Source organism: Pseudorasbora parva, chromosome 2 (assembly GCF_024679245.1).
Source record: "Pseudorasbora parva isolate DD20220531a chromosome 2, ASM2467924v1, whole genome shotgun sequence".
Taxonomy (NCBI): domain Eukaryota; kingdom Metazoa; phylum Chordata; class Actinopteri; order Cypriniformes; family Gobionidae; genus Pseudorasbora; species Pseudorasbora parva.
In genome coordinates, this window is record NC_090173.1 from 3,955,906 (window position 1) to 3,973,899 (window position 17,994).

Here is a 17,994-nt window from a genome sequence, read left to right on the forward strand (position 1 = left end):
AATGAACTGACGGTTGCGCTGTTGAGGCTCGCGCAGCCTCTCGAGGAGAAATGGAAACAAATCAGCCCCGCTCACACAAAGAAACTCAGTAACATACTATATTAAAAATTCAAAATGTTTAGTTTTTATATTTTATAACAGTTAAAAAAACATCACATGACACGACCAACGAGTGTAGTTTTCCTGAATACCATCACGACAGAAAATGTCACACTGATTTCATTTGACAGCTCCATAAACAATTAATTAACATCAAGTCACTTACATTTTATTGATTGCTTTATTGCTTTTGTTCTATTTCAGCAGCGAAAATATTTCCAAGATCAGATTTCGACATCCGAACCATAACGTATTGCACAGCGACAGAATCAAAGATTCAATGCCTTATTCATAAACGACTGCCTCATTTATGAACGAATCAGCCGTTTGAACGAATCGACTCAATGACTCGCTCATAAGGATTCACCCGCCGCCATCTACTGGTGGTTTAGTTCACTTATTTTAGTTAAAACAATCTTCAAAACAAAACAAAAAGGATTACTAAATCCGGATCAATTTTATCCAGATTAAACCTTTTGAAAAACCAGGCCCAGAATTGTAAGTCAGAATGTAAACTAGGCAACAGATGGTAAGAACAATTACATTAACCCAAAACTAACTCAATTAAAATGCCAACGCTCATACTGTTTTCTTCTTTTTAATTATTAGAATTAGACATTAAGAGAATACATTTTTATGCAAGTACTTTTACTTTTAATACTTAAAGTACATTTAAAATCAGGTACTTTTTACTTTTTACTTAAGTAGGGTTGTCGTTGTAGAACTTCTACTTTTACCAAAGTAAATATATTTCTGGTTACTTGTACTTTTACTTACGTACTGAGATTCAGTTCTTCCTCCACCACTGATCCTGAGTGTAATAATGTGTTTGTAAGAGCAAACAGTCAGAATAAAGTGAGATGATCTGCTGATGATCCTGAATGTCTTGTTGAATGAGTGTTGATAGTCTGAGGCTCATCAATATTAACAGAGCTGCTGAAAAGACTCTTTATTTCATCTCAATAGTTCCTGTTTTCACCTCATTTATTATGATGATGTCTTCACATCTCCTGTAAATTCACACTTAAAGGCATGATTAACCAAAAGTGAAATGAAAAATCTGTCATCATTTACTCAGCCTCAAGTTGTTCCAAACCTGTATGAGTTTCTTTGTTCTGCTGAACACAAAAGAAGATATTTGGAAGAATGTTTGAAACAAAGCAGATAGAGCAACCATTGACTAGTATTTTTTCCCTTCTATGGTAGTCAGTGGTTGCTCTATCCTGGGCTGGACTGGTAATCTGGTATACCGGGTATATGCCCGGTGGGCCGACGCACTTAGAAAAGAGAGTTTAAAAATTGTTTTTTTATTTATTTATTTTTTGTACCACTGACAACATGCAGTGACAGCGGCCCATTGGTTTGTCTTCTGAATTGACAAGCCGAAGCGAGAGAGACCTCCCCTCCATATTAGGTGCTTTTTTCTATTTATTTATTTATTTATTATTTGAGCGCATGGAACTGCAAAAGGTTAATATCTGCAGCAGCCGCTGACGGACGTACGCTGCGTTTAAATGCTGCTCTATACGGCACTTTGACTCTGAAATTTTGTTTTATACAATCGTATGATATGGAAACATTACAGGTTCTGTGTTGAATCAGCTGAAAACAGCCGCGAGCATGTGTTCATGACGAGGTAAAGTGGAAAACGGCAATACACACAAACGCTTCACTTTAGCAGAACCACAATTTACATTGCAGCTAACAGAAAATAAATCACTTTTATAGAGGCTGTTTTCGTATTTTCTACTGGTGTTTATTTTTTTTTACTTACAAATATAATAGTTTATTATATATGTTTTAGGCCTATATAGTTTTAGAAACCATATAGCCATATAATGAGGAGCAAGGTTTGTACAGTCTATGTTTTTTACCCTGTGACTACCATGATCTTCCATTTAAATGAAACTGGCCTACAGTTAAACTATAGTCTATAAAACAGCTTTAAAGTCTGGATCCCATGAATTAAGGACAAAGCTCTTTTTTCCTCTTTAAAAGTTTTATTAACTTGTTTTAATAGATTTAATGATATTGAACAGCCTCATGAAAGGTAGATACCAGTGTCTTACTTAAATGATGTGTTAACTCTTGAAAAATATGATTGTTCAACCCAAAAATGTGATCATTTACTCACCCTAATGTCATTCCAAACCTGGATTTGGAAGGACGCGAGAGTGAGTAAATTATGACAGCATTTAAAAGAAGTACATTTACTTTACTGCATCCTAGCTCAAAATCATCAGTGCTTTACTGCTAAGGGCATTTCTGTGTAACAAAAAAAGCAATATTAAATTTATCTGCATTTGCAGCAAATTCGATAATATCTATCATTATTTGTCCTTGTCCTAGTTTTATTTATATACTCCAATTTAAGGCCCCAACCCCAGCAAAAACATTCACAGGGAACTCATGGGCCGGATGTGCTGGGCATACCAGAGCCGAATGTTAGCCCCAGTCCAGCCCTGGCTCTATCTGCTTTCTTACAAACATTCTTCCAAATATCTTCTTTTGTGTTCAGCAGAAGTAAGAAACTCATTCAGGTTTGGAACAACTTGAGGCTGAGTAAATGATGAGAGCATTTTTATTTTTGGGTGAACTATTCCTTTAAAGCTCATTTCATCTGAAGTCTGAGGGTATTTGTTGGCTCCTACATGTACATTAATTTGTCTTTATGCTTTCAACAGTTTTCCCACCATTATTTGGAGGAATTTACTTTATTGTTGCGTCCCTATATAGTATAGGTTTGGAGGAACATGTAACAGAATACAAATGGTGTGATCTGACAACAAGATTCAATCACAAAGCCATGTGCTTTAACAAAGACTGAAAACAACACAGTGTCAAAAACAGGTTTTTATTTTCATCCTTCAAGGCCAAAAAAAAAACAAACAAAAAAACATAAACCCTCAAACTATTTGGGAGAAACTAAGCTACAAAAGAAAACACACAAATACAATAAAAAACTAACCCCTCAAACTAGATTAAACAGGAGAAAATGAAAATGGCACCCACCTCTACTAATCCTTTCCCAAATAATTAACAATATAATCTTAGTAAAGAACAATAACCAAAGTATATGTAACACAGGCCAGCTAGTGGTCACTGTGCAAGTAAACCTCACTCCTCTGTCCTCAAGACGCATTAATTCATCATTAGTTCATCAATAGCAGCAAAGCATCAGGAAGAGCTGAAATCTGCAAAGACTGAGTGTATTAAAGAGGACAGTGAGAACACGAGTGATCCAGAACCTGCAGAATGAAACACACTGAAGATCCTGAAGAACAAAGAGGTTGGTGTTTATTCTTCATTCATTCATGATGCTGGAGAACATTCATGATAGGAAGACTCAACACTTCAGCACAGTTTTCATAGCTACATATATAGATTATTCTTCTTACAATAACTTTGGTAACAGGGTTGATGAATGGTCAACACTGTACAGTTTTGTGTGTACAGACAATGAATTGCGATTATTTTCTTATCCTCTCATCATGCTTCAGAAAGAGCCCAAATGATGTCACTTCCTGAGAGTCACTATTTTAAGAAGTGCTCTTTTTTAAGTGACAGGGTTTTAAAATCAGTACATTTTTTCAGAAATGTTGGTAGTAACTTAGCTAAACTTAAAAGAGCAGAAGAAAATAAGGTGGTGTCAAAAATTGCAATATTTCCTTCTAAACCCCAGAGCTGCTTTCTGAATCTGGATGCTGAACTGCAATGTAAATTAAATGAGCTGAACTCTTACAGAGCACAGGGCGCTAACATTAGATCTATAAAAATAGATAGAGCAAGGAGAATGTAACACAGCGTATTTTTCAGATTAGAAAAGAGTCGTTTTAGAGCCTTATCAGTTGAATATCTAAATATTGATGGTACAGTGACTACTACAGGCACGTGCAGGATTTTTGAGGGGCAGTTGCTCAGACCTCAAACCAGTCAATATCAACAGTTTAATAAAAGAGACAATATTAATTTAACTGCCATAGAAATCAACAGTTTCACAGGTAATGATAATGAACAAGTTGCATGTTTATTATGCTCCGTGTCCAGATAGAAAAAGTGGATTTAAGAAGATTTGAATTAATTTCATAAAACTTGATCGTCCATTTGTTATACCTTTCCGACAACGTTAAGTCGTCTCACCTGATAACCTCCTTCTAGTGCCACTCATGCAGGCTCAGCTCAGATGCCGGTTGCGTGCACAGCCACGTAAACAGAGTTTGCCCTTCCTGTATGACTTTCACTTTAGGACTTTCTAGGTCCATGTCAAATTCTGCATCCATTGTAAGATTTATTTTTTTTACACCTCGGAAGGGTGAGTCGAGAAGGGTATATGGGCAACCCCTCTGTGCACGTCCCTGCTCAAGAAATTGCACATTTCTGTGCTCATTTTTATAGTTATCTTTACCATCAAAATTATTCTGAAGAGGCAGCTTCTAGTTTTATTATCTTAGGTGATGACAGAAATCTCTGTGATAGTGAAATTACTTTATTAGTAGTTGATAACTCAATTATAGAACTTAAAAACAATAAATCACCCAGGACTGATGGGCTTACCGCAGAATTCCACAAATGTCACAAGCATGCCAAGCTCCAGCCCTCACAGTACCAGCACACTGATGCTGCGTCCCAATTCGCCTACTTATACTACGTCCTAAAAGTATGTACTCTTTTTGTGAAGAAAAAGTATATACTTTTGAGTGTGTAGCAGAAAAGTATGCAAGCTTCGGGACATACTACTTCGCCATCTTTAACGGACTCTGTTGCTTAGTTACGTGCATCCCGTCACCGTTTATCTGCCCTGTCAAACATCGTCAGATTCGTCACAGTTCAAATCCTTCACATTCAGTTTAATCTCCTACCGTATCGGAGAGAAATGTAGCCGCTCGTTGATCTGCCATTTGTGGGTCTTTAATGCAGAGACTCTCCTCATGTGTTTGCAGTTTAAATATAATGATGCATTTAAAAGTTAATGGCCAAACGTGTCATTACAAAAGTTCACAATGCTGCTGCATGTGAAATATAATGTGGACAACACTGAATAAATATATTTTTGTCAGGTTAAATATTGATAGGGTCACTCAAACCCCTTTATAACCGCATGCTTAACCGTCGAACTCGCACATCCGTCATGTTTGTAGTTTTTGAACGCTTTTTATCCGCGTTTGTAGTTCTAATCGAATCCTCGCCCAACTCGCAATGGGTTGTGGGCAATATCAGCCGTTAGAGTGCCCATCGATCCATACTGTGAATTCGGACCGGAAATAGTAAACCATCCGGGAATCTTTGGAATACTCTTTTCAACATACTACGATTTGGGACATACTAGTTCTATTTTCGAATACTATTTAGGATGGATAGTATGCGAATTGGGACGCAGGGTCAATCTCCGGAGATCTGATCACACACCTGCATGTCATCAGTCCTCATCACAGCCAGCACTTAAAGAGTTAGTCCACCCAAAAATGAAAATTATTTCATTAATTACCCACCCTCATGTCGTTAGACACCCGTAACACATTTGTTCATCTTCAGAACACAAATGAAGATGTTTTAGTTGAAAGCTGAGAAAGGCTTCAGATAGGCCTCCATTGGCATTCAGTACATTCCCACTCACAAGACCCATAAAAGGCACTAAAAACGTTGATACAAAGTCCATTTCACTGCAATGGCTGTACAATTATTTTACGAAGCGACAACAAATATTTTTTGTGTGCAAAAAAAAACGAAATAATGACTTTATCTGCCAAGTTATCTCACGCGATAGCGCCGCTCCTCCTCGCTTCTGGGCAAGGGGGTAATCTAGCACTTTCCACCTTTCCACGTTGTACTTTAAACCTTTCCACCCGTAGGAGTGTCCATTGCTAACCAAGCCATAACCTGCTGTTAGCATCCCATTGACTCCCATTCATTTTTGCGTCTTAAGAGCGCATGAAATAGTTTTCAAAGAAGAACTAGGAACATATAAAAGGAGCTAATGCTAAAATTCATGTACCTAGGGATGCAAAGCCTAATTTATTTAAAGCAAGGTCACTACCTTTTGCTATGAGAGAGAAAGTTGAAGCTGAACCTGATCGCTTAATTAAAGACCAACTCATTGAGCCTGTGAAATTCTCAGAGTGGGCAGCACCTGTTGTGCCAGTGTTAAAGCAAGATGGGTCAGTGAGACTGTGGAGCCTATCGAGTAACCATTAACAGAGAGTCATCACTAGAGCAGTATCCCATTCTGCGAATGGAGGATATGTTTGCTCTTTTAGCTGGAGGAGTAAAATACAGCAAGTTAGACATGAGTCATGCATATCAAAAAATTCTGTTAGATGAAAAGTCAAAGCAGTATATACCACCGCAGGAACTTTACCCAGGAACCAGGAACTTTGGGTGGTACTCAGTGTGTTATGACCGCAGGAACCAGGGAGTGCTTTTTCAAAGATCAGGAACTTTCGAGGGCGGGACTTGGGCGCTGAACATGCTGATTAGTTTAGCATTTTATTTCAACCGGCATTTTTAAAAGTCTTTTGCGAGGTTCGGTCTACGTTCAGTAAATATCAGTCTTGCTCTTTGTCTGATGGCACGCGTTCGTCTCAGCCATCTCACGTGCAATGTCCATAATAGCTGATAATAATATACATTGTTGTTTTAAATCTAGCTTTACAATCTTTCTGAATATGCTAGTGCTCTTTTCTGTTGTAAAGGTGGATCGCCTACAGTGGTTCTGACTGCAGGGTTGCCGAACGACTAATGAAACGTTATCAGTGTGATGGTAGAAAACTGTACATTTCTTGTCTATTGTAACGAGGCAGCAGACTCGGTCGAATCCATTTGCAGCTTTATTGTAAACAAATGTAGTCGTACAGGCAGGGGTTAACAACAGCAACAGTAGTATTCAAGGCAAAGAAGAGTCGTAAACGAGAGCAGGCAAAGGGTCAGGGCAGGCAGCAGACGAGACAGAGTAATTCAGGAAACAGGCAGGTAGGTCACAGGGCAGGCAGCAAGACAAACTCAGGGTACCAAACAGTCCAAGGTCAAACACAGGAATACCGATCACAGATGAAACGCTCAGAAATGTCAGCCGTGGCAAAACAAGACTTCGCAATGAGTGTGTGCGAGAGTGAAGCTTAAATAGTCTGGGTGATGAGAGGCAGGTGTGAGTGTAATCAGTCCAGGTATGGGGTTATGGGAAATGTAGTGCAGGAAAGGCTAATACTCGGGTGAAGGAGTCCTCTGGTGGCGATCAGAGGGAGCCACAGAGGCCAAGTTTGTGACAGAGCCCCCTCCCTGCGAGCAGCTCCTGAGGCGAGGAGGCGGTCGACGCCGGGGTCTTCCACGAGGGCGAGGGGCAGGTCGTTCCGGATGAGTCCTATGAAATTCATTGATGAGAGACGGGTCCAGAATGTCATCTGCATTAACCCAGGACTGCTCTTCCGGGCCATACCCCTCCCAGTCGACAAGGTATTGTAGTGTTCTGCCCCGACGTCTGGAATCCACGAGCTCATGTACCTGATATGCCTCATCGCCATCCACGATTAGGGGAGGAGGTCTCTGGTCACTGGCCTCGTCTAGGTTCTCCTCTCCTCTCGGACCACCTGCGGGCTTGAGCAGAGAGACATGGAAAGTGGGTGAGATACGGTATTCAGGAGGTAATGCTAAACGATAGGAAACTGGATTTATTTGTCTGATGATTTCGAATGGACCCACGTACCTGGGACTGAGTTTTTTTACAGGGTAGCCTGAGACGAAGATCCCTGGTTGATAAACCAGACCCATTGACCAGGGCGGTAATCCGGATGCTGACGGCGATAGTGGTCAGCCTGTTCCTTCTGGTGCCGAACTGCCCTCTGTAGGTGAATGTGAGCCTCATTCCAAACAGCCTCACTCCGCTGGAGCCAGTGGTCAACTGATGAGAGATCCGAGGGCTCTCCTGACCAAGGGAACAGTGGAGGTTGATATCCGAGCATGCACTTAAAGGGTGTGAGTCCTGTCGAAGGCTTCTGAAGGGAGTTCTGTGCATACTCGGCCCAGAACAGATACCGACTCCAATCAGTTTGGTTGTTATGACAATAGGAACGTAAATACCGGGTGAGCTCTTGATTGAGGCGTTCCACTTGACCATACGCCTGAGGGTGATAGCCAGACGTTAAGCTGATGTTGATATTGAGTTTTTGGAAGAAGGATGTCCAGAGCCTTGAAGTGAACTGGGGTCCCCGATCGGAAACAATGTCCTCTGGAAGGCCATAGAATCGAAATACATAATTGCAAAGCTGTTCAGCAGTCTCTAAAGCGGTAGGGAGTTTAGGTAAGGGAATGAAGCGGCAGGCCTTGAAAAGTAATGTTTTCAGTCCACATAATCATTGTTTCAAACACAAGATTATTGGAATATGTAATGAGAACATTTGGTTTAATCACCGAAACCCAACAGTATGATCTTGTTTCAGTTTAGTACTTTTAACAGTCAGTTCACCCAACAGCAAACAATGCAAGATACACATTTCAAATCAGCCTTAGAAGTGCTGAAATTAATATGCTATAGTACTATAAAATACATATTACACAGTTTCACATTAGGCAATATGCTTGCATTACCTACATTTACGTAATCTATAATTTCCAAAATATCCATCCTATGTGTAATCAAGTAAAGGATCAATGAAGACATCCTCTACAATCATTTGGGCAAATTAGTTTTTATTTTTCAGATATAATTGTAACATAGGTATATTTTCTATAATGTAACTAAATGAGAACAAAACATAACAATTAGTGCACACATTAATTTGAATCAAGCCTGTCTTGAGCATTTGGCCATAGATTCTCGTCCACATCACAATGAATGTTCTCATTGTTCAAGCACCTTGGAAAAAGTGCCTTTTGGCATGACGAATCCATGCTTGACATTAGTCTACATTGATGTCATCACATGCATCATCCATGGGGATGGCGATCATAGACCTTCCACCTCCATGCTGAAAAAAATTCCTCAATAGGGTTGAGGAAAGAAGAGTATGGAGGCAGGTAGAGGGTCATGAATCGAGGATGAGCCTGAAACCATGCTTGAACTACCTCTGCGTGGTGAAAACTGACATTATCCCACACAATTACACATGTGACCCCTTCACCTTGACAGGCTAGCTCAATTTCATTGAGAAACTCAATAAGATGTGCAGCATTGTAGGAGCCAAGTAATGGCCTACGTCCTAGGACACCATCTTCAGAGATAGCTGCACACATAGAGATGTTTCCTCCACATTGTCCAGGCACTTGGACAGTGGCCCGTAACAATAATGTTACGTCCACGGCGACGAGTTTTGGCAAGGTTAAAGCCCGCTTCATCAACAAAAACGTACTTGTGATAGTTCACATCAGCATCAAGCACCATAACTAGGCTTGGGCGGTAATATGGTAATATGGTATACCGCGGGATCTAAAAATAGCAGCGGTATCAGTTTCAATACCATCAAACCGTCATAAAAAAACAATGCACTTATATAGGAGATAAGGATTAAATATTAAATATAATTTACACGAAAGCCTACCTGTCTGTGCCACAAGCACACGGGTTTTCAGCACCACAGGTAAAGTTGTCGGTCCACAATGTGCACTGTTAAAGCCGGACAAAGTAAGCATGCAGGTTTTTTTTAGCGAAAAATCTTGACTAGATTTGATGCCACTTGCCATTCGTTCCTATTTTGTTTTGTTTTTTCTCGTTTTTTTCCGTTTATTTTCCCAATTTCGTTTATTATTTATTTAATTGATTCTGGTATTTTATTTGGTTTTTGTTAAAAACAATATTTGAATGAAGACTGGAAATAAGTTGTTTTCATTAAGGCCTATTGCTTTGCAATAATTTTAATAATATGGATGTTTATGTTAATTTAACTCCCGTTGACTGTTGTGGGTCTATTTACACTTTTTTATAAGCTGCTCTTTGTTATTAAAAGTTGTTTCGGTCGGTGGGATTTAATTTAATTCATTTGTGTGCGCGTCTCTGTGAGAAACCTGTTCTGGATGGTCAAACAAACTAACTATTTAATGCTTAAACATTTGTATGCGTGGTTGTCGTGACAGCGTGGATGAGAGAGAGAGAGGGGAGAAGAGTTGCGCACCGAGTGATTTGGTCTCGAAAAAGAACTTCTGCAGTGTGGCAGCATTCGGGTTTCAACCGAACAAGAAGGGAGAAGCGGTAAATACAGATGAGGCAATTTGCAAATTGAGCAACAAAAAGATGACCGCGAGAGATGGAAATACCTCAAACTTAAGGTTGCATATACGAAACCACCATCCCCTCACTGCTGCGAGGATGAGAAACCGAGCGCGCCCTCGGACTATCTGCGAGAAACCTGTTCTGGATGTTTATGTTAATTCTGTTTGAAATTTAGTATTTGCACTTTTTTTATAAACTGCTATTTGTTTCTAATAAAAGTTGTTAATATTGTTGTGCATTCTATTTTGTTATTGTTTCAGTAGTTAGTGTTTGGTATTCAGTTTCTGAACGGTTTAGGAACAAGCCAACAGTTTGGTGACGCTGACTGAGCCTTACGTCATACATTTGTTTATTATTCACGGTAATACCGTATACCGAAGTAAAAAAAAGGGAGGAGGTTTGACGGTATCAAAATTTGGATACAGCCAAAGCCTAACCATAACCCTCTAAAAAATATATTTTGGTTAGTTCTTTTTAAAGTGTTGTTCCAAAATGTGATGCTTCAAATAGTAACAGTAAAACAATATACAGTATGGTGCTGTACCTGAACATACTCAGCCCTTAGTTGTTTCACCCGGTCATTGTTGCTCTCAAAAGGCAACAGGTAAATGTGTTTCATTGATACCTGGTGCTGTTTTAAAAGGCGGGCTACTGTTGGTAGGCTGATGGATACCACATTGGCAAAGGTGTCATTGTTCTCCTCAATTGCCTGCTTTATTTCTGACAGCCGTATATCATTCCTGGCCCTCACCATTTCCACCACTGCCAACTCTTGCTGGTCGGTCAGCACACGGCCACGACCACTGCTATGGGGTTTTCTATTAATTCTTAGCATAGAACAGAGAATACTATCAATAGATCATGCTGTACAAATACTGTAACATGTTTACATGCATTACAATTTACTGTGAATGTAATACAGTAGTATACATCTTCCACACTTACCGGTTTTCTTGGCGAAAGGTTCGGATGATAGAATTGACAGTTGATCTTTTTAGATTTGGCTTAACTAATCTGGCAGCTTCTGCCATAGTAAGGCCTCGGTTCACCACATGATCAACGATGATGGCCCGGACTTCATTAGAGACAACAGTTTTGCCTCCCCCTCTCCGATGACCAACCCTTTGATGGGCCCCATGCCCACCTCTCTGACGGATCCCATGCCCACCTCTCTGATGGATCCCTCGTCCACGAGCTCTTCCAATTCCTTGCTGTCTATCCTGGTCCATGTTGAAAGAAATTGCCAGTGTAAAAAGTTTACACCCTGACTTTTATATCTAATGTCCAATTGTGGTTACCCCATCTGAAATCAATTAGCAAGAACGGGTTTTCATCAGGTGTGGTATTTTATTTCTGTAGTTCTCAATCCATATACTGTATTGCTGAAATGGAAATATATTACCAAATGGTTCAGTGATTAACCATTAAGATCAGTTGGATTAAGTGTTGGTCAAATGTATTTACACAAATCAGATGAGAAGCATATCAAAAGTATTGTGAGCATTGCACTGTGAAAGACAATTACTTCATATGAAAGGTAATTCTTGATGACACACTGATTAAGTGTGGTGAAAAAGTGAATATGTAATTTTGTACATTGTACTTAGTCAATTGAACATGTGCTTACATGTTTGAAAAAACAGACTTTTTAATAATCTGCTTTGAGTTTTGTACTAACAGTTGTGAGGTTTTACCACATACATGCGATAATAGTACCAAAGCGAATAAAAAAAACTGTAGTAAGAATTAAATTCAAGAAAATGAACACACTCCTGAAGATTAACTTTGGTTTATGTTTAATAAATAAGATACTGCTGTAAATTGATCAATCTTTTCACTTTATTGCAACCTACACATGACAATTGACATGAATGACATGAATCCATGACAAGAGTCCTTTCATGCCTTTCTGACACATTGAATCTCTTGTTGCAGTGTTGTTTGTTTCCAGTGTGAATCTTCTGGCATTTTCAGTTCATCATCTCTAGTGAAGGACTTCAGTGTTGTTTGTTTCCAGAGTGAATCTTCTGGTGCTCTTTCAGTTCATCATCTCTAGTGAAGGACTTCAGTGTTGTTTGTTTCCAGTGTGAATCTTCTGGTGCTCTTTCAGTTCATCATCTCTAGTGAAGGACTTCAGTGTTGTTTGTTTCCAGTGTAAATCTTCTGGTGCTCTTTCAGTTCATCATCTCTAGTGAAGGACTTCAGTGTTGTTTGTTTCCAGAGTGAATCTTCTGGCACTTTCAGTTCATCATCTGTAGTCTAGACTTCCTGGACTGAAACGCACCGCTGTGTCTTTTCTGCTATAACATTATAAATTAATCTTCTTCTTTGTGTGAATCTTCAGGTGTTTCGTCAGGGATGAGGCCCAACAAAATGTTTTATCACAGTGATCACAGTTAAACGATCTTTTTTCAGAATGAGTGAGAAGATGTGATTTCAGTGTGGAGGACTTAGAGAAACTCTTCCCGCATTGATTACAGGTGTAAGGTCTCTCTCCGCTGTGGATCCTCATGTGATTTTTAAGGTTTTGTTTACATGGGAAACTATGCCCACACTGATCGCATGTGTATGGCCTCTCTCCAGTGTGCATCATCATGTGTCTCTGAAAGTTTCCTTTAACGTTGAAGCTCTTCCCGCATTGATCACATGTGAAGGGCTTCTCTCCGGTGTGGATCCTCATGTGAATCTTCAGGCTTGAGTTATCTGCAAGTCTTTTTTTACACTGAGGGCAGGAGACAGATTTTATTGCTTCTGTTTTCCCTTTCTTGTTCACGTCTAGCAGGGGGCGAAAATAAACATTAAATCATGTGAGATTTCAAATGAGACACGTAAAAACCTCAAGTCAAGATCAATGAAGAGTTTTAATGCCACAAAATCTGCTCGACAACCTGTGCACAATTATGACCTATTTTAGAGGGATAGTTCACCCAAAAATTAAAATGTGATGTTTATATGCTTATAGTTTTACTCTCATGCTCTTAAATATGACCATTGACGTGCATTATACAACTGGCACACAGCAACGGTTGGAGTTAAAAATCTTAATTTGTGTTCTACTGAAGAAACAAACACACCTCTTGGATGCCCTGGGGGTCAGCAGATAAACATCACATTTTAATTTTCAAATGAACTAACCCTTTAATGTCATTTAGTTGATTTGTGTTATAAATCACTAGTTTGGTTGTTCAGTCTCATGATGATTGAATGAGGAATGAAGAATAAACACCAACCTCTTTGTTCTTCAGTCTCATGATGTTTTATTCTGCAGGGAGCACTGGCGTTCTCTCTGTCCTCTCCTTCCAGCTGTTTTTTGGTAGCTGTGCCATGAGTGTTCTTCATATGAGTGAACAAAGAAGATAACTGAGCAAAACTCTCTCTGCATGGATAGCAGTGATAAGATTTCTCTACTGTATGGATCCTCATGTGTTGCTTAAGATAGCTTTTGAAAGCAAAACTCTTTCCGCATTGATCACACGTGTGCGGCTTCTCTCCAGTATGTACACTAACATGAATCTCAAGACTTCGTTTATCTGTGAAACCCTTCTCGCACTGATCACATGAGAATGGCTTCTCTCCTGTGTGGATCCTCTCATGTGTTTTTAGAGTTTCTGACCGACTAAATCTCTTGTCACAGTGTGAACACTTGTAAGGTTTTTCTCCAGTGTGAATCTTCTCATGTGTTTTCAGAGTTGATGACTGAATGAATCTCTTGTCACAGTGTGAACACTTGTAAGGTTTTTCTCCAGTGTGAATCTTCTCATGTGTTTTCAGATATGATGACTGACTGAATCTCTTGTCACAGTGTGAACACTTGTAAGGTTTTTCTCCAGTGTGAATCTTCTCATGTGTTTTCAAAGTTCCTGAGCGACTGAATCTCTTGTCACAGTGTGAACACTTGTAAGGTTTTTCTCCAGTGTGGATCCTCTCATGTGTTTTCAGAGTTCCTGACCGACTAAATCTCTTGTCACAGTGTGAACACTTGTAAGGTTTTTCTCCAGTGTGAATCACCTCATGTTTTTTCAGAGTTCCTGAGCGACTGAATCTCTTGTCACAGTGTGAACACTTGTAAGGTTTTTCTCCAGTGTGAATCTTCTCATGTGTTTTCAGAGTTCCTGAGCGACTGAATCTCTTGTCACAGTGTGAACACTTGTAAGGTTTTTCTCCAGTGTGAATCACCTCATGTTTTTTCAGAGTTCCTGAGCGACTGAATCTCTTGTCACAGTGTGAACACTTGTAAGGTTTTTCTCCAGTGTGGATCCTCTCATGTGTTTTCAGAGTTCCTGAGCGACTGAATCTCTTGTCACAGTGTGAACAATTGTAAGGTTTTTCTCCAGTGTGAATCTTCTCATGTGTTTTCAGATATGATGACAGACTGAATCTCTTGTCACAGTTTGAACACTCGTAAGGTTTTTCTCCAGTGTGAATCTTCTCATGTGTTTTCAGAGTTCCTGAGCGACTGAATCTCCCGTCACAGTGTGAACACTTGTAAGGTTTTTCTCCAGTGTGAATCCTCTCATGTTTTTTCAGATCTGATGACAGACTGAATCTCTTGTCACAGTGTGAACACTTGTAAGGTTTTTCTCCAGTGTGAATCCTCTGGTGCCGTTTTAACTCACTTCCTGTAATAAAAGTCTTCTCACACTCAAAGCACATGTACTCTCTCACACCAGTGTGTATTTTCTGATGTGCTTTTAAATTACCCAGCTGTGCAAAACTCTTTCCACACACAGAACATGAATGTGGCTTCTCCTTCTTATAAACGCCGCTGTGGATCCTCATGTGAAGTCTAAGATTTGATTTTTTTGTGAAGCTCTTCCCGCACTGTTCACATGTGAACGGCTTCTCTCCGGTGTGGATCCTCATGTGTCTTTTTAGGTGTGATGAATGCATGAAACTCTTCCCGCACTGATCACATGAGAATGGTCTCTCTCCGGTGTGGATCCTCATGTGAACTTTAAGGTCTGATGATTGTGTGAATCTCTTCCCACATTGATCACATGTGAAAGGCTTCTCTGCAGTATGAACTCTCATGTGAATCTCAAGATCTTTTCTGTAGAGGAAGCTCTTTCCACACGTGCAGATGAAAGGTTGTGTGGCTCTTTTTTTCTTTATAAATGTATTTTTAGCCTTTGAGCGACTCAAAGGTTTTTCTCCAGGTTTGACTTGATGTTCCTCCTCCACTTCACTCAGTTCTTCACTCTCCTCGCTCTCTTCCATCAGGTCTGAAATCAAAGATAAAATAATTATTGTCAGTAAAGCAAAATAATTGAGAGAGAGAGAGAGAGAGAGAGAGAGAGAGAGAGAGAGAGAGAGAGAGAGAGAGAGAGAGAGAGAGAGTACTACTTAATGCTAAAGTAAGTATTTATTTTCAAATTAAAGAGATGAAAAGGTAAATCAAACAATGTGTGGTGGAAAGCTCCACCTTCACACCTGATTCCTAAGCTTGTTTACATGGCTGTTTAAAGCTGGCAATATGAAGAAAGACTGTGGTTTGGGAATGTGATTTTGAAAATGTCCACCATTGTGTTACATGATGGATTTGAGTATGGACGTTGCAAAAGATGATAAATTACCAGAAGGGGGTTCTGAAGAGTCATAGTATAAATTGATTGGGTCATAAAGTGCAAGACTTGGTAAATTGTAAGTCAAATGAGCCAGATTACAGAGACTCTCACCTATTGTCTTTAATAGCTTGTGTAGCCCATCCCATTCTTTCAATAGTTATGCAGATTGGATTAGGACTTGTGAAACTCTAGAGTCTGGGGCAGGTAACTACACTTCAATGCTTCATTTGCATCGTGCCTTTAACAAGCTTTGTCTCCATCTCCAAACACTGACCACGGAAAGTGTATATAAACTACAATGAGACTTTAGTTGAATTGATGACTGGAGCATCACAAACAATCCTCAAAGAATCCTGCTGAAGATACGTCAAGTATCCCTGGCCTCAGTGTCTGAATTTCAAATCGTTGCATTGACTTCCATTCATACACTTATGAATGCGGGACACTGACACACAAGCTCAAGTGATTCTCACTTAATTCCTGTTCAAGTTTACAGTGTCTGCAGAAACCCTCTTACCAAAGTTACAGTAAGAAGAAAAAGCTACTGTGGATGACTGTTATCATTTACGAGAAATACAGCTTTATCTGTAACATCAGTATTTGCTTGAGTTATGCTTACATACCCTGTCCACCATTTTGGAAACTTAATTTACTTGATACAGCTTGGTGGTTGGGTAAAACAACAAAAATCCCATTTATATTTATCTAACTATACTGAAGTGTTGAGTCTTCCTATCATGAATGTTCTCCAGCATCATGAATGAATGAAGAATAAACACCAACCTCTTTGTTCTTCAGGATCTTCAGTGTGTTTCATTCTGCAGGTTCTGGATCACTCGCGTTCTCACTGTCCTCTTTAATACACTCAGTCTTTGCAGATTTCAGCCCTTTATGTAGCATTTATTGATGAACCGTGAAGCTCCTCCCACACCAGTTCATCAATAAATGATGTGGGAGGAGCTTCATTGATGATGTAATTGCAGGGGGCAGAGCATTGCTGAGTTTGAATTGCAGAATGGGAGGAGCTGATCTGCCAAAATAAATAATATAATATACTAATAATATACAAACTGGCACATCTTAAAGTCCCCCTGTGGTGAAAATCAAGTTTTTAAAGCTGTTTACATTCTGTTATCTGTGGTGTGTTTAATATGCTTTCAGACAAAGCATGAGCATTGCTGAGTATTTTCTCTTTGAAAACTGCAGTGATCTAAAGACAGTCTCAAAAATGTGGTTTGAAATCGCTGGTGTTTCTGATGTCACAAACTACCTTTTAAACAATCACGTTAACGTTGTAACACTTATTTTGGTCACATATTTAAAAAAAAACGGGATCCATTCCTCCAAGAGCAGAGTTAAGTATATTTAAGTTTTGACTAGAAGATTACCCAAACAAGCACATTATTGTTGCTGTTGCATATATGTCAACCAAACATTACATCAAAAGAAATAAGGAAAATTTACAACTACCCTTTGTTAGAGAATTAAAGGCCAACCATAACATGTTTGAGTCCAGTTAGAAATAAAGGGAATTTCTCACCGCTCCCAAATAGCTCAGGTAAAAGGTGAAGTATTTAAACACTGCTGATGTTTTAAAAGGGGGAAAAGAACGAAAGAAACTCCAGGCCAGATTATGTTCACAGAGTAAGTTACCATGGTTTACCTCTTTCAGAAAAGGGTTTGATTTACCCGTTTAACATTCCTTCTATTCTGAAACAGAAAACCCAGCAGTTTCCCTCATTTCAGGTTAACAAACTCAAGAGTTTTCACTTAACCTCCTTTCTGAAACGGGCCACAGGTTTATGCATTACAACAGAAATAAATAATAATGATGATGATAATAATAATACATTTTATTTATAAAGCACTATGTATACATACTACATATTTGTAGTCATCAAATCCCTTCAGTCTGCTGAGCCCAATGAAATGAGCTTTAAGTGTGAATTTACAGGAGATGCGAAGACATCATCATCATAAATGAGGTGAAAACAGGAACTATTGAGATGAAATAAAGAGTCTTTTCAGCAGCTCTGTTAATATTGATGGGCCAAAATCAAGCTAGGGAAGATCGCTTGTAGATTTGACACAGAATGGCCATATACATAAATGTCAATACAGATGAATATGAATACA

At 39.3% G+C, this 17,994-nt stretch overlaps 1 protein-coding gene across 1 annotated transcript in view; it reads right to left on the reverse strand.

Moving 5' to 3' along the window:
• The window catches only part of LOC137048117 (uncharacterized), a 137,932-nt gene that overhangs the window by 5,281 nt on the left and 114,657 nt on the right, over positions 1 to 17,994 (reverse strand). The window contains 2 exon segments of the mRNA XM_067426123.1: positions 12,745 to 12,987; positions 13,656 to 15,339. Of these exon segments, the coding sequence (XP_067282224.1) occupies positions 12,745 to 12,987; positions 13,656 to 15,339 (1,927 nt within the window).